Here is a 25,456-nt window from a genome sequence, read left to right as displayed (position 1 = left end):
ATTAAATTTGCTAAACAAAATTATTTTGAACATGCAAATAAATCAGGGAGATGGCTTGCCTATAAACTCAAAAAGGAAAAAGAGAAAAGATTTAGTCACTGCCTACATGATGAGGCAAAAAGGACACAAAAGGAAGAATTAAAGAAAATCGTGGAAACCTTCTATAGAAAACTACATGGCAAAGTCGAAATAACAGTAGAAAAGCAAAAACAATATTTGCAAAAACAAGACCTACCGAAGCTATCTGAGGAGAAAAAGTGGTTGACTGTCCCAATAATGGCAATGGAAATAGTGGAGACTATACAAAAAACAAAATAATGGGAAACCTGTGGGCCCAGATGGACTCCCAGCAGAATACTATAAAGCATTAGAAGATGTTATCCTTCTACCTTTCAAAAATATGATTACCATAGCAGTGGAAGATACATCCTTGCCTGAATCATGGATGAAGGCGACAATATCATTAATACATACAGAGGGAATAGATATGAAGGAAATTAAAATTAACGACCCATATCTTTGCTTAATTGTGACTATAAAATATTTGCTACAATATTAGCTACAAGACTGAAAAAAATCTGATACAATAATACATCAAGACCAGACAGGATTTCTCCCTAAAAGACAACTGAGAAATAACATTAGAATTTCCTTAAACCTGTTGGAATACTATGAAGCACATTCTGAGAAGCAGATGGCTATGATATTTTTAGACACTGAAAAAGCTTTTGACATTAATTGGCAATTCTTTATTGAACAAATTAAGGAGATGGAACTTGGAATGGAGTTTATAAAAGCGACTGAAGCGATGATGATGATTATACTGAAGTGACAGATATTGAAAAAGGAACGAGACAGAGTGTCCTCTTTCACCACTAATATTTATTTTGATGTTGGAAATATTGATGAAAAATGTAAGGAGTGACGTGGCAATTAAAGGAGCAGCTGTTAAAGGTCATAAATAGGGCTGTGCTATTCGGGTTTGACCCGATTCGGCAAGCTTCAGTATTCCCGAAGCGGAAGCAAAGCTTTCCGAAGCATTCGGAAATGCTTTGGGGCTTGTTTAAAGGGCCCCGCCGCTGCTTGCAATACGGAATCTCCCCACCTGTGCACAGCCCTTGTCATAAATATAAAGTACAAGCATTTGCGGATGATTTATTATTTATACTAGACGAGCTTCTGGAATCAATAGACACCACCTCAAAGAATATGGTTTGATGGCTGGAATGAAGATTAATTATCAGAAAACAAAAATGATAATTAAAAATATGACAACAGCCCAAAAAATTGAACTTATAGGAATGACAGGATTTCAATTAGAAAAGAAGGTAAAATATTTAGGGATATTTTTAACATCCAAATGTAGTTCGTTAATGACAGATAACTATGTGAAACTGCTTCAAGAGATCAAGAATGATTTAGAGAGATGGAAAGGATTACATCTTTCACTGCTGGGAAGGATTGCAACCATTAAAATGAATATATTACCATGGATTATATTTTTATACCAAACCATCCCGATTTGTATTAACAAGTAGACATGGGCACGATCGGGATTACGGTCTGAAAATTGCCCCGATTTTGGCGTTTGCGCCATCGGGACCGGGCTGATCAGTTCCGTCCACGGCTCCTTGTTCAGCGGTCAGGTGGAGCGCTCTATCAGGTCTCGATCGGATCGATCGGTTTACTTTCAGGATTGCAGTCTGCAGACAGTCTGGCGCCAGCCATCTGTTCCCGAGGGAACGGAGCCCCATGGAAACGGAGCCTGGGGAATGCCGGAGCTGTTTGCCCTCCTTCTGTCGCCCTGGAAACCTGAATGGAAGCCCAGCTTTCCTTGATCAGCAGGGCTTCCTTCCAACCACGGAGCAGCCAGAAAAGCACGCGCCCATCTCGTCCATTTGGGAGAAGAGAGGGGAGGGCGGGGGAAGGGGGTGTTCTTCTGTAGCCATGGGCACTCGAATCTCATCCCTGCAAAGCCTGAGAGGCAGCTCTTACAGCCAAACACAGCCCTCCTGCGTAGCAGACCCAGGCTTTATAAATAGCCATGTGCTGCGCAACAAAGTTTCACTTTCCACTCGCGGGTGGAGTGGGACAGGGGCGAGCTCTCGCTTGCCGCTTTGGGAGAGAGAAAGCGCAAGAGAGAGAGAGGGAGCTTTAGCTTTGGGCTTCAGCGGATAGGGAATTAGGGAATAGGGAGCTATCACCTCTGGTTCCAGGGCTGCCGCCTAGGTCTGGGGCCAAGCTCGGTGGGCACCTCGGCTGAGGGCTCAGGTCTGGGGGGGAGTGTTGCAGCTGGGGTTGGGCTCTATTCCTATTCTCTCTCTCTGTTTCCAGGGCTGCCGTCTAGCTCTGGGGCCAAGCTCAGTGGGCGCCTCCTTGGCTGAGGGCTCACACAGTATTACACACTCTAGTGCCTGGTCACTCTGGTCTGGGGGAGTGTTGGTGGTTGGGCGCCCTCCTGCTTCGGCCTTCCCGATTCCCGATTCTGTATCAGAAACGGGACTTGATCGGCAAGGTTCGGGTATGGGTTCGGCACCGCTGCAGAATCACGATCAGCTAAATCGGGATTATTTTTTGGATCGTGCCCATGTCTATTAACAAGTCCTTCTTTGACAATCTAAACAAGCCAGTATCTAAATTTATATGGCAAGGGAAAAAAACCAGGGATCAAATTGAAAATACTCCAAGATCAGAAAGAGGAGAATGCAGGTTTTGCCTTACCGGACTGGAAAATGTACTATAAAGCGTGCTGCTTAGTGTGGATGAGAGAGTGGATTCTCTTAGAAAATCAAAGACTCTTGACACTAGAAGGACATGACTTGCAGCTGGGACGGCATGCATTTTTATGGTATGGGAAAGCTAAAGGGCATAAGTACTTCGAGAACCATCTGATTAGAAAATCCCTTAAAACAATGTGGGAAAAACCTGTATCATTAAGTTTACTCCAAAGTTCCACAATGGGGATCACCATTAGAAGCGTTCTCACAACCAAAGATATTTTCTTTGGATAAGAGTATTAGATATAAAGACCACCTAGATGATAAAGTAATATTAAAAACAAAAGAGGAGCTACAGATGAGCAAGGTATTAATTTAGATTGGTGGTCAAGGGCCCAGATTGAGTCCAGATACAATAAAGATTAAAAATTGGGAGGTTTCTATGTAGAACAAAATGCCTTTGAAAAATTGCTTTGTGATTCTGATGAGAAATTGATAAAAAAGATGCATGTATTTCTAATGCTAATGAAGAATAAAAATGAGGGGGTGGAAGAATATAAGACTAAGTGGACACAAAATTTAGGATGTAGCATTGACTCGATGCAATGGAATAAGATATGGAAGGTGAATGTTAAAATAACTAAGTCAGTTGCATTTAAAGAGAATCTATATAAGATGTTTTATAGATGGTACTTAACTCTGAACAGACTTGCTAAAATGTACAAAAATATGTCAAATAACTGTTGGAAATATGTGAAATATACAGGAACATTTTATCATATGTGGTGGACTTGTAAAGAAGTGCATAAATTCTGGATAATGGACTGGTGCATAAATTATTGAAAACAATCCTACAGTGTACAATTCCCTTTAGACCGGAGATATTTTTGTTAAACTGCATACCAGAAGAGTTGGATAAAGATCAGAAATATTTTATAATTCATGGAGTAACAGCAGCAAGAATTCTACTAGCATCTTATTGGATACGATCAACAATACCCCAACAGGAGGAATTAATAGCAAAGATAATGGAAAACGCAGAAATGGACAAATTAACTTCACTAATGAAAGGACAAATGGAAGAAGATTTTGCTGCCCCATGGGGCCCTTTTTACAACTGGATAAAAAACAAATATAATGATTTGAATGTAGTAATCATATGAAGACATTATTGTAATTTGCTACTAATAATCAGAGTTAAATGATTGGTAAGATGAAATATGTAGATAAGTAGAATGCTGACTCAGGCAGACTTTATGATGTTTATTTTATGTCTTTTTTCCTATCCCCCTTTTACCCTATCCTTATATGAGAAAACCAATAAAATAATTTTAAAAAAAAGACTGTGCCCTGTGGATCCCCACAAGACAATTCCTCCTCTGAAGAGAGCTGGTCTCCAACAGCAACCCTTTGCTGCTGGAGACCAACAGCAAAGGGTTGGTGTTGAGAAACAATTTAAACCAGTCCAGGAGATATTCTTTGATACCCACTTCTGCCTCCCAATGCCTCAACAAGATGGAATTGTCTACTGTATCAAAGGCTGCAGACAGATTCAGAAGGAGCAATAATGAAGCATGGCCTTTGTCTATATTCAGACGGAGACCATCCACTAAAGCTACCAGAGCAGTCTCTGTCCCATGGCCTGGCCTGAATCCAGACTGAAATGGGTCCAAAGTACTAGAGGTACCCAAGAAGACCTGGAGTTGGTCAGTTACTACACTTTTAATCATTTTGCCCAGAAAGGGAAAATTAGAGACTGGGCAATAACTGACCAAGTCATTTTTGTCTAAGGATGGTTTTTTTAATAAACAGTTTGTTTGAGGGGCTGGGGGAGGGAGTCTTGAGTTAATGACTGATTTACAACAGACCTCAATGGCTCGTTTATGGGGTCCATACTTGATTTTAACAGCCAAGATGGGTGAGGATCCAGCTCACAAGTAGAGGAACCTAACCATAGACCACTTGGTCACTGCCTCAGACAGACCTTAAAAAGGCTCTTACTTATGAAAGCCTGGGGAATGGTGGGGGGGAGGCAGGATCTTAACTCCAAGATTAGTTGGCATCTCCTTATACCCAATCCAAAATAGAGAACTTCGGGGGTATATTTCATATTGAATCAGGGCAAAATAAATGGCATCAGTGTATCAGTTTTCCAATTCATTTTGAGATGCATAATTTAAGCTATCCAAATCCATCATAAGCACTGTACAAAAGAGTATCAAAGGCTTGTGTTAGACTCACAGCTGTGTCATCAAAGAGGTTGAGTAAGGAAATTAGAAAGGCTCGTCGGTGTTGCCGGTTCCCTCGGATCATTGAGTAAAGGTGTGAGCACAAAGCACTGCTGGATTCATCCTGCCTAAAGCCCCTCACAGGATCTTTTGGACAGATGTTGATTGCCTGCTGGACCAGGTAAGACATCTTCATACCAGCCACTGCTTTCATCTGAAATCAGAGGGGCATGCAAATAAATCTCAATTTTGCTTAATGAAAGTTGACAGAAGATATTTTTTTACACAAATCTTTTGGAATTTGGTGGCACTGTTTTATTTTTATCTTCCTCAATAGGTTTCTGGTGGATGATGTTTAAAATGTTCATTCTGTCATCTTCTAGCAGAATCAATGACGAATTTCTATACACTGATATTGGTGGATTTAGGATAATTATAGGTAAACTTTAATTTCTATTTTGAGACTTTATTGACAAAAGAGTTTATTTGTTTACTTCCCTTATTTATAACTGCCCTTTTGCCCAATGGGGACCCAGAGTAGTTTACATCTTCTCCCCCCCGCCTCCACTTTATCCTCACAAAGATCCTGTGAGGCAGGTTAGGCTAAGAGTGTATGACTGGGGCCAAGGTCACCCAGTGAGCTTTCATGGCAGAGAGGTTTTTTGAACCTGGGTCTCCTAAATAGTAGGCCAACACTCTTAAGCACTACACCATACTGGCTTTCTCTGAATTAACTGACACATATACTACAGCAATGTCAGATATGGCAAACAATATCTCTATGCAAGGTTTGACCTATATGGCTGGGAAATTAAAAGGGCACAGTGTGAGAAGTGGCACTGGCCAGGGATGGACAGAGTTTACCCTAGTGCAAGAATCCACAATAAATCATTATGGTAACTTTTACATTTATGGTTAATTCATGTACTACTATACTACCGATTATAAAAAAAGAGTTTTTGTTACAATTTTAACCCTTAGCACTTTCCCCCTCTTCCTTTTCTACATTATTATGGGTCCCTAAGCCCACCTCAAGTCTCCAATTTCTCTTTCCATGCTAGATGCTCTCAGCCTCCCTTTTCCCTGTACCCCACAGCATTTCCCTCTTCTCTGCACTGTTAGTTTTTCTCTACTTTCATCCCACAGCCCTTTCTGCAGTTTGCCCTCTTTCATCTTTTTTTCCCCCCTGGCTTAGTTTGTGTCCTCTTGCCCCTCACTCAGTTGAAATGCAGAAGAACACAAACTTTCACTCTCCCAGTACATCATACACTGAGTGGGTCTTGGATACAGATAAGCTTTGCAGCATGAGTGACTGGTTACAGCAACAGGAAAACCTGGTGCCAACTTCACTATGGACTTCAAAACCCATAGAGAGGAGGAGTGGTTTAGATGTAATGAAGCAGGTATTCCCCCACACGTGTGTTGGCCTTTACAGAGCTCCTATGATGCTTCTACAAGGAGTAGCAGAAGATCAAACAGTGGGAATCTGGAATTTCTGCAATGGGCTGCAACTGACCTACTAGCTTTTTTTTAATGCAGATCTGGCATAATGCACGATAGGCAGGATGAAACAGAAGTGGAGACATATCACAAAAGGACTTGCTATGTTAGATAGGAATCCTTACTCGCAAATTCAATTGGCGTTCTAGGAAACGTATATGAATTCCTGGCTGGATATTCCTCCCTATAGGATTGTTATTTTGCATGTTATATTATGCGCACAAGTGTGTATGTCCAAACGTTCAATGGAAAAGAGATTGTTCACCCCAATTATTTTAGCTGCAGAAGTTGAAAGAGGCTTTTCTTCCTTATCCTGAATACAGGTTGATACTGAATGATGTCATATATATTTTCAGCAATGAGTGTTTGTAGTAAGGAAAGTAAACAGAAGTGTACATACATGAATAAATCCAGCATATTTTTTGTCTATCTCCACCAGCTGCTGGTCAGCTTTGTTCCTCATAGAAGGCTCTGGATCTGTGCCCATAGCTATTAAATATGGCACACACTGAAAAAAGAGATACAAATAATATTGCAAGATCTTCACATGTGCCTGTGCACATCTATATTTTTCTTCAATTGGTTGACAAGCTACAAGCATTCATTATAAACCTGCAAGGTGTCACGGAACAAACCATGGGAGACAATCTGAATGCCACAGAACTACACTTTGACAGTTTCATAATTTAATACATGATTTCCAATAGGAACTATAAAAAAGATAATTAAAGGATGCCACTCAGTAAATGAAATAATGACACCATGACAACACTTATGTTGAAATTCAGGCAAAAGTTTATACAACCCTTTTTTTTGCTACGTGTTAGCAGCTAAAGATACTAAGGCTGAGTGAAACCAGTTAGCATTACCATCCACAGAGCTGAAAGCAACCAGCCCATTTACAAGAGCATACCTGTATTAAAGTGAACCAGATAACTCTAAATGGATAATACATTGCCACACAGATCTTAGCGCTACATAAAAATATTAGTCCATATTACATTTTCTCAAGTTAGGTAACATCTGGTAACCAAGGCCATATAATTAAAGAAATTCATTTCAGAACCTTATGATGTATGCATTTATTCATATCCAAAAATGCATGCAAAACATGGGTCTGAAATGGATTCCTTTAAATATTACTGCAGGTCTCCCAAGGGTAATGATAGGAATGTAACATGTATATTAGAAGTAGGGTTTCATCATGCAAACAGCACTTCACATTATAAAAATGGAATTATCCAACTATATTGCCAGAATGAGATATATTGTTCAGTATGACAGGTGAAAGGAAGACCCATGCAAACTATTTGTTTTATACATGGAGTTTGTAAATATCATCTATGAAATTTTGCTAATTGCTTCAGTTCTGCCTCGCTATATGAGAATTTCTAACAAGTTGTGAGTTAAATTTGAATTTTTATACAGAAAGTTTTTTGTCTCAAAACATTTCACACAGAAGGCATACACACTAGAGATCCATTTACCAAATAAATCTAGGAACTGATTTATGCCAAATCAAACCACTGGTCTATGTAGTCCAGTATTGTCTATTCTGACTAGCAGTGGTTTCCCCTTCCTTTCTGTAATTCTGAACTTCTGTTTATTTTATTGCAGTATATATAGTAATTAGAAGCACTAGGTTTGCTGGTGCTCATAGACCGTGTTACAAGAAATGAGAGAACAGCTATAAACAGGGAACAGATGGAATGGCTTTTTAAAAGGGAGGTGAATATAATTCACAGAAACCAAAGCCAAAGATTGTGGGATAGTAACCTCTGTAGGGTAATAGTTCAGCAAAATGGTTTACCAAGATATTCTTCCACAAGATTTAAATAGTGGATTTAAAGAATTATCAGAACCCTGAGCAGATGCATTGTTATTTTAAGCCACTATTATAATTTTGCTGAATATCCTGAGAAGCCTCTAAACATTATTTAAAATATAATGAAAAACCATACACATGTTATTGCATACCTGAACTGGATGGATAAGACCCTGGTTTAGCGTCAGTGCAATAACATTGAGAGCAAAGTGACGTACGCTGGACTGCGCGTGAAAGAAAGCCTCAAGGACCTGTTTGAGATAGAGCTGCATGATTGAGCTACTCATCCCTGAGGAAATATCACCCATTTCTTTCAGATCTTCTTGCTTTGCCACCTTCTTCCCTATAAAATACAGAAACCAAACGTTATCATTAGAGATGGGCACAAACCGAAATACGAACCAGTTTGTCATGAATCAAGTTGGTTTATGGTTCACGAACTGGTGCTTCATCAAAGCCCATTTGTGACGAACTGCGATGAACTTTAGGTCGGTTCGTTGGGTTCGTTTTTTGGAAGCTCAAAGCAGCACTTTTCTTGCTGTTTGCAAATGGCAAGAAAAGTGCTGCTTTCAAACACTGGCTGATTTTCAGTTGATGGGAGGGGAATCCTCCTTCTGTCAGCTGAAAAAAAGCTGCCAGTGTTTGAAAGCAGCAACGCTTTTCTTGCGCAGCCAAAAAAGTGTTGCTGCTTTCAAACGTCCCAGTGCTTTTTTCAGCTGAGGGGAGGGGAAGGAGGGGGGTTCCCTTCTCCCCCTCCCCTCAGCTGAAAAAAGCTGACAGCATTTGAAAGCAGCAACACTTTTCTTGCCCAGCAAAAAAAGTGTTGCTGCTCCCTCCGTTTTTTTCAGCTCAGGGGAGGTAGCGGCGAGGGTCCCTCCAACCCCTCCCCCCAGCTGAAAAAAGCTACCAGCATTTGAATGCACCTTTTTTTCAGCTGATGGGAGGAGAATCCCTCTCCTGCCAGTTGAAAAAAGCAGCAGGGCTTTTGAAAGCTGCAACACTTTTCTTGTCACTTGCAAGGAGCAAGAAAAGTGTTGCTTTCAAACTTCCCGCCCTGCTTTTTTCACTTAATGGGAGGGGGAGGAGAGGGTTCTGTCTGACCCAGAATCATGCACGCAGAAGCAAGGACCTGCAAGGACTTGTGGAGATCTCTCGTTTTCCCCTCCTCCAGTATTTTCTCTTTCCCAGCTGCTGGGCCATGGCCCAGGTGCACAATGGTGAACCCACAAGGACCTGCAGAAGGCAGCTTGTCTTATCCTGTATCCCCTTTCATATATTTCTTCCTTCCCTCCGACTAGCAACCCCCGTATCTTCAACTTTCTCTCTTCCTTCTCTCCTTCTCACCCTCTAACCAACCTCTCTTTTATCTGCTCATCTTCAGCTGTACTTATTATTTACTAGCTTGATACCTGTGCTTCGCTACAGTATTTAATTACTTTAAATCCAGTTATAATACTTATGGGTATGTAACATTTTTGGTTTGATTTTTTTTAGTTGGTTTTGTAGTATAATAGCACAGTACATGAACTTCACAAAGATATTTGAATAAAGCGAAGCGTGTTACCCCATTTAGGAGTCTTGTACGGTCTTTCTTCAACTGCTTGCAGTTTTCTTGACCTGATTTTTACCTCAGAACACAGAGTTTCACAGCTGACCAATCAGAGAGAGGGGGGTGCAAGGAGGCAGGAACCTGCCAGCCACACAGGAAAGCCAGGCTCCACAGGGAGATTGGCAACCCTCAGGAACTTTTAGGGGAAGACTGGGAGGTGCATTTTACCTCAGGACACATTCAATGACTCCCAATAGTAACTGCATACTGTTTAGAATGTGGGGGGTGAGGACCAATCAGGCCGCATATGCAAATGACCTCTGTGTTCCAACTGTCTCGGGGGAGGGGGGAGATGAGGTGTGGAATATTGTGAGGCCCAATCAGCCCACATATGCAAATGACCTTGAAAGGCTGGCCCAATCAGGGAAGGGTGGCCGAGCTGGCAGTGGGCAAGGGCGCAAGCAGACAGCAGCCTGCCAGGTACACAGGGAAGCTGTATCCTTTTGGGAAAAAACACTTTACCCACTAACGGGGTGAATTTCTTAAAATCCCTTTTTAGTGGATGTTTACATCATGAAAGGAATGTTCTCCCCAAATTTCATGTTTCTAGGTCCCAGGGTTCTGGGCATTGATGAGTCAGTCAAGACACTTGTCTTTATATATATATAGATTTACTTCATTTAGATCCTGCCTTTCTACACAACAAGAACCAAAACCAGCTTACACCATTCTCTCCTCTGAGGTAAGTTGGCTGACAATATGTGACTCGCTCAAGGACATACTGTGAACTTTCATAGCAGGGCGGGGATTTAAATCTGGATCTCTGACACCGTAGTCAAACTCTAGCTACTAAAGCCCATTGGCCCAACATTCTTTTTAAGAACTCAGATGTTTCTGCAAAACTGGGGCATTTTTCTGTCCATGGCACTACCTCTAGATTTAAGTATGCACAGATGTTGAAAATTAGATATATTGATTATCTGCATGAAGAGTCAATTATCTCCACATCAAACATTTTAAACTATTTTAATGACCTACAGTTTAAAGTCTTTAGACATGCAGTGGAATAAAGTGGTAAAATCATAAGACAGAAAAGTAGACAACACTGCTTCAGACTGCAGGACACCATTTTTCCCAATGCTCTCTCATGTTAAAACAGCCTTCAAGAATTCCTTCAAAACCTTCCTTTAAATCAGATTTCTTGGGGGGAAAACAGGGGGAAAGGCTCTAACGTATCTCTTTCCTGACTCTGGTAGTTTACTACTTGCTGGAAACATTAAAAAAAATGCAATCCTACACTTACCATCTAACTGACACCTACCACCTCAACATTCCACTAAATGTGTAGATCCTTTCAAACATAGTTAGTTGTAAAACTTTTAATTAGTAATTAAGCCATGTTCCACATTTCTCTGTGTATATACAGAGATGGACATGAAAATGGATTGTGGCCACTTAATGCTTTCAAACTGTTCACTCAGTATAGTAACGCTGATCACTTACACTCTCTATCTGCCTGCTGCATTCGCGTATCTTCCTCCTGAAGGTATGTTTGGAGGTTTTTTAACACCTGGATTTTTAAATTTACTGAACAATTTTTATCAGAAAGAATGTTGTTGTACAGTGTTTTCACCTCCTGTTCAAACATTAGACCCGGATGTTGTATAAATGCAAACCCTGAAAGAAAATAAGAAGAGAAAATCCTGCTTAATAAAACTTGCTGTTCCTGAAGCATTACCTTAAGACAAAGTCCTGACTGCTTTAAAATACAGCACAAGTAATAACCAACACTCATATTTTAGGGCAACTTGATTTCTTCCAGATAATCTTAAAAAATGTAGGATAAAGATAGCTAAGTATAGCAAAGGATACTTTCATATCTAAAAAGAGATGACATCACACTTTAATGCATCAGTTTTCAGATACAGTTCCCAACCACTATATTAATCTATCTGAAAGTGCCAACATTCCCAAAGAATGCTGCATTAGCAAAGCCTTCTATCTGCAGCATACTATGTATATCTGAAGTAAAATAAAACTGCAAGTTATTGTAAGTTCTTACCTAGACCGATAATGGCTTTTGTTTGTACCTCCTCATCTGAATGTTTGGTAAAATACATCAGCAGTTCAAGTACTTTGTCCTTAATGTTAACCTAGTTACAGGAAAATAGTATGGCTTGTTAAGAGAAGAAAAACTGGAAATGTCTCGGCTCCTTTTAAAAAATAGTCCTTAATACCCAAACACATACCTAAAAAGTTTAGCTGTCATTTATCCCAGGGATTTCAGTCCATCCGAACTTACTTTCAAATACGCAACAGTAAGCAAATAAATACAGCACGTTTACCTTGCTGTTGCCTTTAAAATCTTCTTGGTCAAAATCAAAATGCCGACACAATGCGCCCACAGTGAAAAGGGACCTAAGGAGTGCTGGTTTATTTGCTGTGAGTATTGTGCTGTTTGGATCTTCTTGATGTTGACTTTTTAACTTTGAAAGTGCACCTGGAAAAAAGAAACAAGTTTTTTCACAACTGGTCTCATATAAAATTTTTGTCAGTTACTATTTTTTATCAAGACCTTTTAATGGTTAACTCACCATAATATCTATTAAAACAGGCCCACACAAATTTATAATTCTGAGTGACCTTGTTTACAACAGCCCCAAGACAACTAACGCAGTGCTGCACTACCTGGAAATAAAACAGAAAGTATTCTTAGAAACAATCTCCAAGATATTCCAAAACCATACAAAAGTTCTTATTTTGAAACTGTTACAGCCCTGAGATTCTAAGACTTTTATGAAAATATTTCTATAACCAAGAGAGTTACTATATACACAAAAAGTTATGGCAGGCCAAGTTAGAAATCATATCTATTATAGATTAAATTAACATAACCCCACTGTCCATGATTACTTATCAAACTTCAATATGCAGAGATACATGCATAATTTTTAAAGCAATCTAGCATTTTAAACATGATTAAAACAAAAAGATCAGTCTGAAGAAGAAATTAAACCTTACCGTCATGCCGTATTTGATTATAAGCTTCATGAGATCTTCTTCAATCGTAGCAAGGAAGGTCTCGCTTGGATGTTCCATCAGTGGCACGACCAACTCTAAAATTTTTGCAACATTGCAGATCACCATGAAGTCATTCTGAGTCTGTAGGGAAGTATTTAAACCATGTAAGATCTTGGCTATGCTTTTACTATTGCACTATATCAGGTCTTGGGAATATAAGGTTTATAACATTGTTAGTTTGTTATATAACATGCAAAGCACACATGCGCTGTTGAAATGAAAGGATGATTTGTGTTGCTAGACTAATATAAACATGAAAGGCAACACCAACGAGGGACAGTTTATGTACTGGAAAATAAAATGATGCTCAGTAGTGCGTATTGATTGAACCATCCGCAGGGCATAGAGAAAAGTTGCATCGTCTAAAGGAAGTGTGTGTTGAGCACAGAGGTTTCTTTTTTAAGCATAAAACGTTTTCTATATTTAATTTCAACTTTATAATAAGATTACTGGAAGAGCACAGAGGTTTCTGACTATCCACACTGCTGCAACCAAGCTATAGAGCATAAAATACATCTTCTAACAAGGAGTTCAGCAGCTTGAAGCCTTCATTTTATGATTTCCAATCTACACAGAAAAGCTGGAAGACGTATTTATGCTGTGAGTGCCCTTCCCCTGTACTTGTCTGCAAGCAGAACTTCCACAAGATAGCATCTTGGAATCTTATTCACTTCTTCCATGCATTGGAATTTGTCAGTTGTACAGCTCTGGTATGATTAGTGGCAACAGAAACCGTCTGGAAGACAACCAGCTGTGTACTCGTCTGTAAGTTGCCATCCTCTGGTTCTCTCAGGAGCCACGGAATAAGATGGTCACACCAAAGCAGGACACCTCTATGAGGATGGGAATCAAAAGACAGGAGGAACTCTGAGGAGAAACTCTTATGGCACCTGATATGATGTGAGGGACAGAAAAATTCTAGTAGGGATTTCAGTGGGAAGTTTCATTTACTAAAGCAGCCACTCCACGTGGTATATTAAAGACTTCCTTCTTCCATCTGAACCTACTTATCCACTCAGGTCATTTTTGCTGGCCCTGCTTCAGGTGCCACCCCACCATCTAAGGCTAAACAGGTGACAACCTGAAAAGGGGACTTCTTGGTCGTGGTGCTGAAATTTTGGTGCTCCCTCCCTTGGGAGATTCATCTGCCTCTACTCTCTATTCTTGTCTTTTGTCAGCAGGCAAAGACTTTGTTTTGTTTGGCATACCCCCCAACAACTTTTATTGGTCCTCCTCACTGGTTGTGGTGTCGTGTGTGTTTATATGTTTTGTTGAATAATTATATATATATATATTATTTTAAATGCTGTTTTATTGTTGAAATGTTTTAATATTTTGATGTTCACTGCCTTGGGGACCCTATTTGGGTGAAAAAGAGGCATAGACATGTTTTAAATAAACAAAAATAATTAAGTATCTTTTGTCTCTGCCCTTACTAAATTCTCTCCTATTCCTCTCTCTCTCTCTCTCTCTCTCTCTCTCTCTCTCTCTCTCATTATCAAATCTGGGATTTTTAATACAGAATTCCCATCAAAATCACATTCCTTTAAGGAGATTTACTATTAATTTATTTGTAGAGTCAAAGAACTCTACAAATTTATGGGTGAGAAAAGAATGATAATGACCTAAAGCCACAATTATTCCTCACTGCAATAAACATGACATAACTGCTTTCAACCATTATTTCTATATGAACATATCAGAAGCCAAGTAGTGAGTTTTTCTGTACTTACACTGCATTTAGTGGTAAGGTATGGCTGCATGGTCATAGCATGTTTGACCATTAACTGGGGCCTGATTTTGCTGAATAAGAACAAAGTGGTTATGCAAGCTACCAACCGACTTGAATTCACACCTTTGTTGTCAGAATCTGCAAACACAAAGGGAAAAAAGAGAGATGAGCTACTTTTACATTAGTGATGTGTCAAGTGCACCATGTCCACTCCTTCCTTTCAGCTATGTGACTGTACGGACGACTGTCACAGTTCTGAAACCATTTCTATCCACTTTGCGCATTAAACGCTGAATTCTATATGGGGTTTCCAATACCAACCAAAGCTCCTAAATAGCAAAGTACTAAAATTCAAATAACAATTTTACCTGCCAGAGATTCTTCATATTTTAGTATGTGTTCAACCAAATTATCCACAAGCTGAGTACAGGCCTTCTTCACAGGCTTATAGGAAGCATCTTCTTCAGACTTCAGCAACTACAACATACAAAATACAAGTTTGACATTGATAGCTGAATCTATGAATATACAAGCTCTCTTCAACACCACAGAAAGACACAATGATCACGTTTGTTAGACTTTAAAGCACTTCTATACTTCCAATGATGTGTGAACTCCTTCCAGCTCTCCTCAGCTTGAATAGTTTGAGAGTAACCAAGCTATCTTGTCAAAAAGCTAATTTTATTTGAGTTGGAATATGAGTTCTCAGATAACTCAGAACTATATGGCTCACCCAGTGGTGTTATTGGGAGTGCTCTTTCCTTCAGTTCCAAACATCCCAACTTCCAACTTCTCCCTCCTTTCTGCTGTGCAGCAATGTGGTGGCAGCAGCCGAGAAAGAAAATGTCCTTGCAGCTATCTCCCCATTCCTCTTTCCTTCCCCTTCTTCCTAAAGCATCCTGCCCAGAAAGCCTAACAGTTAAGGCATTCTGGGCACTACAATTCTTAGAATGAACTTGAGGAAGAAATGGGGGAAGGAAAAAAGATGGAGGAATTATCCTGTAAGAATTTTTGCTCCTTTTGAAAGCCATCTGTTGTCATCACATTGCTCCCCATCAGCAAGACAGATAAATTGAGAGGGGGTGTAAGAGGTGGGAGGAGACCAGTTGTTCTCTGGCTTTGGATTTACCATCTGAGCCAGGGCAGATATGCACGGCTTTAGAGTCTTGTACTCTGATCCAAAGGAACACAAACTTTGTTAGTATTTCTAACAGTAACACAAAATCAATTAATACTAAGATGGGATATACATCCCTTAAATTAAAAAAACCCTAGGAAGCTATTCAATCATTTGTCTGTCATTCATACGTATTAAGCACAAGTACGGTATTTAATGCCGGTAAAGTCATTTAGCCATGGCACTTCAGAGGGCAGCCTACTTCAAGTCCAGATATGGCGTGCAGCTACACTGAACCAGTCACAAGCATTAAGATCAAGTTTGGAAAAAAGAGAGACAGAGAAAAGTCAGAAAGTTTAACATTACTGGGGAGCCTCTCTGAAACCCTCATGCAATTATCCTTTTTCTAAGTGATATTAATTTGATTTTACTTATTGTAGTTGTTTATATTGTTGCTTAAATCAACTGTTGCTTGGTTTTATGAATTTTTTATTTGTTGTTTTTTAGGATAAATTTGATTTTCTTCCTTCCTTTTAGTATATTTTTATTGTGCTTAGTTATTATTTGGGAACTATGGTCCCTTTGTAAAGTGCCTTGAGTAAAATATGACAGAGCAAGGCAAAAATAACTAACTAAATAAATTTAATCAACTATCAAGAAGCCTGCCAGCTCTACTTTAAAATTAAAGTACACAATATCAAAGGTATTACTTACGTTCTGAAGAAGCTGTTCAAACCAGTCGTATCCTGTATCTCTACAAGCTGCAACCTAAAAGAGAAAAGTGTATGTATTTGAGAAGATTAATATTAAGCTAAGTAACTTAATATACAGATGTCAAGTGCTTTCAAACCTTTACAATTATCGTTTTGAAGTTGCTATCTCTTCTATCTCTAACTGTAACCTTTACTTAACCTAATCTTGCATTAAATGTAAGATCTCTGGAATACGGGCAACAGCAGCAGCTCCTCCAATAGAATGGCTTTTACATTTGGGAGGAAGAATTTTCCCCCCAGGTCCCCCCTTCTCTTGCCACAGTCTCCCAATTTCCTCTCCGAACTCTTCCTAAAAGTCTGCTGACCCACAGGAACATAAACGAAGAAATCTACTGTGGAAAGGGGAGGTGCAAAAGCTGCCTTCCCCTTGGCCTGACTTCATATGTGCTGTTTACAATCCAAACCATAAAGTTTCATTATCCAACTCAATCCAGCATGTGAGTTATGCTAAAAGAAGGACTTTTTAAAAAGGAAACTTACCACAAAGGTAGAGAGAGAAGGGGAAACAGCTTAAATTTGGGAAAAGTCATAATAATGGTATGCTACAAGCTACAGCATTTGCTTGAATGTAATATCGGGGGAGCCAAGCATTGAAGGGAGGGAGGTTGTGTTTCAATGCACCAATGTTACATAGCTCAACTAAACCATAACCAGATTAGACACAGCATTCTCACTCTCATTCATACCACATCAGTGATGTTCAGTATTTTCCTGGTCATAGCTTCTTTGTCGTTATGAGGTGTTGGAGTAAACCACAGCTTCTGGAATGTTTCATTTACCAGTTTCTGGAAAGAAAAAGAGATAATTAACAGCTAAGTCAGCTTGCAAAATCTCTAAAAAGCCACACAACCCCCCTCCCCTCCCCCCGGGTTTGAATAAACTCAATATGCTAACAGCATATCTGGGAGAAGACCAGTTCAAAAGTATCGGAATTCAGCAGGCAGAATTCAGGGTTTCATAAAAGAGGCCTATAGTGAAAAATTTATTGTACCTTAATGCCTTCCTCATCATTGACTCTGCGAATCATTTTTACACACATTTCTGTAATTTTGGGAAATGTTGGTTGTTCAATGCAGATATCCCGAAGAATCTTTATCACTCTCTTTCTGACACTAATACCGGTATCCTGAAAGGAGGAAAAAGGAAATTAATTTTTCCCAGTTTTTAAAAATGCACTATCATACAATAGTATCATTTATTAGCAACAGACAAGAAATACAAATTTTGATAGATCTTGATCATATAGATCTTAACTATATTAATAAACTGAAGCAAGTGGCTACTGTAATGTATACATGAAAGAAAGAAACCCTCCTCATAAAATCAAAGAGAGGTCCTTAAAGCACCTTAAAGACTAATAAAAATTATTTCAGCATTAATTTTCATAAGCCAGAGCTCACTTCATTAGATCTTATCATCCTTAAAGGATTCACTGATCTTTAAACAACAGCTACATTTCATTTCACTGTAATCATTAAAAGCTATATAATAAAGAAGTTCATAAATAAGAGTAATTGTACCAGTATTCGCTCAATCAGCATGTCATAATACTGTTCAGCAAGCTGCGGTCGACAAAGCACAAACCGACCAAGCAACTCAACGGCTGCTTCTCGTACACTAGTGGAATTATCCATCAACCGTCCATGAACACCTCGTTGCATATCCAACTAAAAGCAACAGGCAAAATAAAAAAGTAAAGTAAGAAAAAGCTAGAAAAGTTGCTTGTGAGAACAGAAGGAAGTATGTATGTATGGTTATAGATTTTTTCTTTTACCCTGGCTAGAATGCTGGGGTCTACAGCAACAACCTCAGACAAACACTTCATGGCTTTTGTTCGAACAGCAATTGCATTTTCACCAAGCACACGCAGAATCTAATAAAAACAAAACAAAAAAATGGCATTTTATTGCATTTTGAAAAGATCAGACAATGTTTAATAAACAAAAAAATGACATGGTGGGGTGGGGGGACACATGCTAGAACCAAAACATAATGAAAAACCAGCTATCAGAAATATAACATAATTTACAAATGGGAGAACTCCACCTGGCATGGCTGTTGTACAACCTCCATTCAAGACCCAAACACAGGTCAACAAATCCTGACTTTGCTCAGTAGCTACACCATTATCTGTGGTAGTCACCAACTCTTACCCTTCGACAATTGCTTGATTTGCACACAGAGACAAGCCATGGGGGGTTGGGGTGGTCTCTTATGTCCTGTTGCTCCAAACATCAAAGGAAGCAGTGTGCTACTGCCAATTCTAATACTTGAGGTAGGTACAGAATTTGAGTATCTAGGGATTCACCAGGCTTGCCAACAATGGGAAAGTAGGTGTGTGCCCACCCCCTGCTACATTTACCAAGAATTTAGGTCAACAGGGGGAGCTGGGAATGGGTGGCACCCCCCATGGACTATGACAGAAGTAGTGCCATGCTACTGCAGTAAAGCTTAGGATCTAAGAGGAGAGGAGGTCTGCACTGTAGGTAAGCATGGAGGGAGCCAGAGATCAGGATAGCTGGCTAACCAATCCCGCCTATAGTTAGATAGCTATTTGCCTTCAAAAAGTAACTGTATGGCAGAATTTGCTGCAACGAGACTTGGCTTCTCATTTCAGGTAAGCAACAAAACAAAGACAAGCCTGGCCCAGGACACCCTTGCCATGGCTTGCTAAAGGGATAGGGGCACTTGTCCTTGGATTTGAGGTGGTGGTCTAGGTCGCTGACATGAACAGAGGCTGTGCAACAACAGTGCAAGGTGAATTATATCCAAAGTGAAGTAACATGTATGATGCTTTCCTTGCACAGGAACCTAATCAATGGGTTCTCGTATGCCATGATGCGTGGGGCGGGGGGGCGGGCGGGGGCAGGAATAAGCCAGAAGAAGACTCCAAACATCCCATTATTTTCCATCCCCATTTCCCATACACTCCGGGTCAAAAACCCACTGAATACCAACCAACCGCACTAAGTAAGAAGACAGATATTTCTGGAGTCTCAGTCTGGCACCCCACTTGCCCATGCTCATATTCCCCTGAAAGATATAAAGCTACTTATTGAATTACGGCTGTCCTCGTGGCAAAACCATTCACCACAAGCAAGCCACCGAAAGTCATTAAGCTACTCTGCAGTGACTAGTGAAGACAGTTTACAAAGCCATATTAGGAATGCAAATAAACATATGTAAATCCCACTGGAAGGTATCCACAATTAGTCTGTTATACATCCCCTCACCCCTGACAAAGGACACAGATGAAATCTATTTAGAGCAGGAATGAAATACATGCAGGATAAATAAAAATGTTTATGTAACTGACACAGAATTATGGAAGCATGTGGTGATGTTATGACCTATTAAATACCTGCGCTCAACAATGAACAGATATTGCACACTACCCCATAAGCGTTTGGAACCAGGAAACCAACTGTATTTCACTAAGACTTCTGGCACAGTTTACCTGTGTCAAATAAATATCGAAGCTCTGGGCAAACGGCCTCATAGAGGCCAAGTAGCGAACAATCAAGCAAGCATCTTCATAGTCCACAGTATCAGAATTCATCCTGTAATGAAGCAGCAGAATGTTACTTGAGTATATGTTCCTCAGCAAAATATACCAATATGCAAAAGCCAAATGAAACAAAAAGAACACTCTTTGTTGAAGTCACTTCCTCAACAAAATATGCCAATATGGAAAAGCCAAATGAAACAAAAAGAACACTCTTTGGTGAACTCACTTTAACGTACTGAACTGAGAGGGTGCGATTTTAATGATTTTACGAAGAAATTTTTTGCGACTTTCTGCTCTGTGCATGATTTGTCCTGTCGTCTCAACTTCTTTTGCATGGTGCGTTCCTTCAGATGAATCTTCATCCTTCTGAGACTTCATTGCTTTCTCGGTCTCCATTGTAGTGTCCCGAAACCATTGCGCTATGTAAAATTTCCGAGAAAACTGGAGTGGTAGGCAAGAATGTGGAGGAAAACAACAAATTGAAACTTAAAAAGAAACAGAGGAAGAAGTCAGGCTGTTTCGAGGAAAAAAGTCAAACCAAGTTCTAGGGTTACTGATATGAGTATTTTGTAACATTTACTAATACAACTGGTTCATTTCATACAAGGTCAATGACAACTTTGGGGAGAGGGTGTGGCTCAGTGATACAGTATCTGCTTGCAGGAAAGACAGAACTATGCCCTCTTGATCTTTTAAATATGACTGAAAAGTACAGACATTCTGCTCTTTTGAGTAACTTTACAGAAGTTCCTACTGCTGTTTATGTTCAAGCAAATGATGCATAAGCATATTAAGTGACCATAACATGTATGCAACTCCCACATCCGCTCCCCATACTTATGAGACTCATCAGATTATGAGACTGCTGTTGACTTGTTTGTTCTCCAAACATCTGAAGGAGCACCCAATCATAGATGTGACTATCAGCAAGAGGTGCTACATGTCTTTTCCTCCATTGACTATACTGCACTTGTGCAACTATAAATAGGCTGCCACTGCATAGGAAGAATGTGCATTTCTCCATTCTGAAAATGCCAGAAGCATGGAAAGAGGAAGAATTAATCACTGGCATACAGTGTCTCATCTTCTTTTAAACAAAGTGACTCCAGACCTTTATCTATTTTGAATTAGTTCAAAAGTTGAGTGATTGGGCTACTAAAATCATTGTGTTACAATATCCCAACATTTGCATGATCTTTCTAATGAAATGAGTTTTGTATAGATTGTATTATAATAAAGACATACCACTAATGATGCATCAGTCTCTGTATTTTCATCTAAATAATCTAGCAATGCCTTCTGCAGTTGTTGTATTTCATCTTCCCCTCCCGAGACCTGTAATACATAATACTGAACTTTAAAGTCAATTCTCACCATCTTATCAACATCAGGAAAAAGAAAAACTCTCAGGTTTGTGTACTAAACATGCCTTAAATTACATAGTATAGAGGAACATATGACAAGGTCTGGTAGGATGCACTCACTTATAGCCATGGTTCAATTAAATCATGGAACACAAAGCTATTTCTGGTATCAATTTGATCTGACTTGAACTCAGATAATATATATGAAGACACCTTTTTGTTTGTTTTGAATCTCTTACTCATGTCACAGCCATCAGGGAACTAAGTTAGCCACAGATACATTACCCACGTGAAAGCACCAGCTCATACAAATGGTACATCTAGGTGACCTTGACAAAACTGTGCCTGGTAGTTGAAGTCTCCTAGAAGCATCTGCCTGAGGCTCATCATACACTTGAACAAATCATGGCTGGATCCAGCAATTCAACAGTGAAGACACTGATGGTCAGAATTGTCACATGGTTCCCTCCACTCAGCTGTGCCATCCGACTCCAAGAAAGTCAATCCCTGGGCCTGAAGGATGCATACGGATCAACAGCCACATGAGTCGGGTTCTGCCCTTCCTGTCTCTTCCATCAGTGGAACTGTGCTGACAGGAAAGGATAATTTTGCCAGCTTCCCCATCTTCAGTGTAGCCTCCCTCCCAAATGCATGTGGCTATTATTCTATTCATGTCCGGGAGTCAGACGGGAATGCTAGGGGGAGGGAAACACAGATCGCATCTGCAATCGCTTTGTCCATGGGTTAGTGGAGCCTATATTATGGGGGGTGTAGAGTTTTCCATTCTTCTCTCAAAAAGTACATTGATAAAGATATCTCCTTATTAATAAAGATAAAAGAGATCCAAATACCTCTATTCTTGATTTCCTGAGGATCAATTTACCACACTGTACACACCCCATAAAGTAGCATAAAAGAGGTGATCGTTTCGTTTTTGACAGACACAGAGACCAGGTATCAGGACACCATTTTTATATAATTGTTCAGAACAGTATGCTATAAACTTTTAAAGAATACTTATCTCTATTACTATTTGTGAGATGAGCTTAACTGATAAAAGAAAGCTTCATTCAAACCTGTTTCAAAATTCGGGCTATAGATCCCTGATCCATTTTGCTAGAAACTGCATCCTTTCTCAATCGTGCTGCTACAGTTCCAAGATAGTCAAGTGATGCTACTCTTAAAGCCATCTCTGTAGATTTATTACTAAATTGATGGACCTATCAACAACAATAACATCACCAAGTTAATGATTACATTTTGTCTCTCCAATGCTTACAACAAATAATTGCTTGATCCTATCCTAAACACTGTAATGGTAACAAGTGACATTATTTATTTTGTATTTTTATTTAAATTCTAGCCCATTTAAACCCAAAACCTTGAGGCAAACAACAATAATACTTTGAGTTAGTATAAAACAGGTATATTAAACACATTTTGGTACCAACAGTATGTCATCTTTTTCTAACCTAATAAAACTATGTTGTGCTAATGACTGCATCTTTTTTGGCCGCAATATGGCTGGCTCAGTTGCAGGAATTCATGATTTAGAAATCTGATAACTTAAAGTAACTTCAAAAATCCTCATTTATTTCTTAGGTCCATAAATGCCAAACAGATCAGTTACAGGCATTGGTGCTTTACTGTGATTCTCTGGATACGAATCAGAGAAGTAGGGGAGGCACGCATGCATACCTGGCAACAAGCTGGGTTTGCGCACATTTTCCCTTAACTGCAGTTATATTTAACATCTGAATGCAGATTTTGACAATGTAGACTGTTGATAACCTAACAGATACGTGGAATGTTAGGACTATGACTTTCAAATTATTTCCCAGTTAATAATAGCTATGAAATTAGTAACAATGGCTTGAATTCTAAAGATTTGCTTCCACTTACACCACACCTTGTCCAGTACACGGCTTTCTTCCATAGCAGAGTATGTTCCTCTGGTTCCAGTTCATTTAAAGACATCGGTCTTAGAGGAGCAGAAGTGCCTAGGCCAGAGCAACACACTTTGCAGTGGAGGAAAGCCCCTCCAATGGAAAAGAGCTCCATACTAGCAAGGCGTAAGTTCTAAGCCAACTGTTAGCTCCTCTGATGGACTACGTTTATTATTTTAAAAACTCAATAATTATAAATGAAACATAAATCAATCCAACAACATCAAAACAACAGTCATCACAACAGAATCAGGTTTTTAGGCAGGCTACAAACTAAAGGCTTAAGGTAATAAAATCAAGTGTTTGTCAGATGCCTAAATATCAACAGCAAAGATTGTTCGGGAACGTTTCCAAGGACTTGATGCCACTTGTACAGATGGCCCTGTTCCTGTGGTCACTGGTAGCTTCTCCTCCAAGACTGACCCAGAGAAAGACCTCTGATGGTGATCTAAGTGTAGAGCATGTAGAAGTATTCACTCCCCTACACTGGAAGTTTTATGGCAACAACAGACATTTACAATGTCTGGTAGCAATGGACAAGGATTCAGAGATTTTGCCACCAAATATGTAGTCACTTAAGGATTAGCCATCTTTCCTTGCCTTGTTAAGAAATAAGGCATACAAAAACGTGATATCCAGCAACAATATCTGAAGAAATGAATGGTGTTTCTATAATGATGGTGTTTCTATAGTGAAACCTGGGGGAGGGGGAAGTGGAGAGATTAACCCTACTAGACCATCATTAACTTGTATCAGGATTGGTGTGAAGATTACACTATGCAAGAATCTGTGAATGTTTAATATGCTACTAATATGGTCAAGTCATTATTAAAGAAAAGCAGAATTATTGCTTCAAAAAAATCTAGGTATCTTACCAATAATCGTCCCAATAAACTAAGCAGCAGCTCTGCAGCTGGCCATTCTGGCTTATTGACCGTGGAAAGAAGATCTTGAACAAAGTTCTCAAACAGCGGCCTATAATCCTCTTCCCCCTGCTTGCTACCACATCTGTTTGAAGCACAATGAAAAAGCATAAGGCATAATTTCCAAATCACAAAATGTACTGTGTTATAAACAACCAAACTATTCCTATGTTGCAAAACCAGAACAAATTATTAAAATCTCAAAGAAAAATAATTTACATTGTGTTAAGGATCCTACCTAGATTTCCACAGGCACGAAGTATGATTTTCTTCAGTTCCCCTCTCATGCAGCTCCCCCACCCCAAAGTATTTTTCCTGGGTAGAGATTCCTAGTAATAGCTGGGAATGAGAAGATTCCCACAGAACTGGGGATCAGCAAAAACTGCCTCCCAAGCCCAGTGCCCATTGGATTCTAAGTGGGATCTGACTACCTGGATCCTTCTGTTGTCTCTCAAACAACTTGTATACAATTTCGTTACAGTACATCCCAGTATGTTTAATGTAACTTATTTCCTTTTGAGTATGCATAGGATACCAACCTCAAATCTATCTGAACCTCAAGTTTGAATTCAAAGTATAAAAGAATATAGTATCTGGACTACAGCATCAAATGCCGTTGCTGACAGTCAAGCGTCTGGATAGTTACAGATTGTGACAGGAGAAAACAGGGCATGTTCAATAGGTGGGCTGAGAAAGTGGTTAGAATTGCACTGAAGTTTCCAATTTTCAACTAGGCAGACAAGATTATAGAATATGGATTTCTGTTTTCAAGAAAGTTATGGCACTCTTCAAATTACTGTGGGGGGAGTGGAGAGGAGGTAGAGGGGACCTTTAAAAATTATTTCCTAGTTATGATTCCACAGTAGCCTTCAAAAAAGAGCACTATTACAAAAATTACTGTGGCTTTTCTTCTCCCTTGTAATTCAAGCATCTTGTTCCAGATTTTGAGGCCTTAAAGTTAAAGTTATATATTCTTGGAAGTACCATCTATGCAGACTTATACACACATTGATCTCACTCAATTAGCTGCTTCTACTTCAGAACAACTAGTGACTAGGGGTGTGCGCTTCGGGTTCCCAGTTCAGAAAAAAACTCGAATCAGGCCCGATTTGTAAAGATTCGGTATTTCCAAATTGGGGCCAGTATGATGGCCCCATTTTGAAATACTGAATCAAAGCTTCCAGAAGCGATTC

General features: G+C 39.5%; 1 protein-coding gene across 3 annotated transcripts in view; it reads right to left on the bottom strand.

The window, feature by feature from the left end:
- Positions 1 to 25,456, bottom strand: part of NIPBL (NIPBL cohesin loading factor) — a 153,091-nt gene that overhangs the window by 8,569 nt on the left and 119,066 nt on the right. For all 3 annotated transcript variants that reach the window (XM_054986281.1, XM_054986280.1, XM_054986282.1), the window contains 20 exons: positions 24,216 to 24,348; positions 22,471 to 22,614; positions 21,276 to 21,365; positions 20,257 to 20,471; positions 19,980 to 20,082; positions 18,297 to 18,395; positions 18,043 to 18,189; positions 17,514 to 17,648; positions 17,209 to 17,307; positions 16,464 to 16,517; positions 15,001 to 15,109; positions 14,634 to 14,770; positions 12,841 to 12,981; positions 12,414 to 12,507; positions 12,165 to 12,319; positions 11,882 to 11,972; positions 11,323 to 11,496; positions 8,423 to 8,613; positions 6,846 to 6,953; positions 4,959 to 5,159 (listed from right to left, as the gene is read on the bottom strand). In XM_054986281.1, the coding sequence (XP_054842256.1) occupies positions 4,959 to 5,159; positions 6,846 to 6,953; positions 8,423 to 8,613; positions 11,323 to 11,496; positions 11,882 to 11,972; positions 12,165 to 12,319; positions 12,414 to 12,507; positions 12,841 to 12,981; positions 14,634 to 14,770; positions 15,001 to 15,109; positions 16,464 to 16,517; positions 17,209 to 17,307; positions 17,514 to 17,648; positions 18,043 to 18,189; positions 18,297 to 18,395; positions 19,980 to 20,082; positions 20,257 to 20,471; positions 21,276 to 21,365; positions 22,471 to 22,614; positions 24,216 to 24,348 (2,620 nt within the window). The remainder of the gene's footprint in view (positions 1 to 4,958; positions 5,160 to 6,845; positions 6,954 to 8,422; positions 8,614 to 11,322; positions 11,497 to 11,881; positions 11,973 to 12,164; positions 12,320 to 12,413; positions 12,508 to 12,840; positions 12,982 to 14,633; positions 14,771 to 15,000; positions 15,110 to 16,463; positions 16,518 to 17,208; positions 17,308 to 17,513; positions 17,649 to 18,042; positions 18,190 to 18,296; positions 18,396 to 19,979; positions 20,083 to 20,256; positions 20,472 to 21,275; positions 21,366 to 22,470; positions 22,615 to 24,215; positions 24,349 to 25,456) is intronic.

The sequence above is a fragment of the Eublepharis macularius genome, chromosome 8, assembly GCF_028583425.1.
Source record: "Eublepharis macularius isolate TG4126 chromosome 8, MPM_Emac_v1.0, whole genome shotgun sequence".
In the NCBI taxonomy this organism is placed as follows: Eukaryota; Metazoa; Chordata; class Lepidosauria; order Squamata; family Eublepharidae; genus Eublepharis; species Eublepharis macularius.
This window is presented reverse-complemented; position numbering and strand designations above follow the sequence as displayed.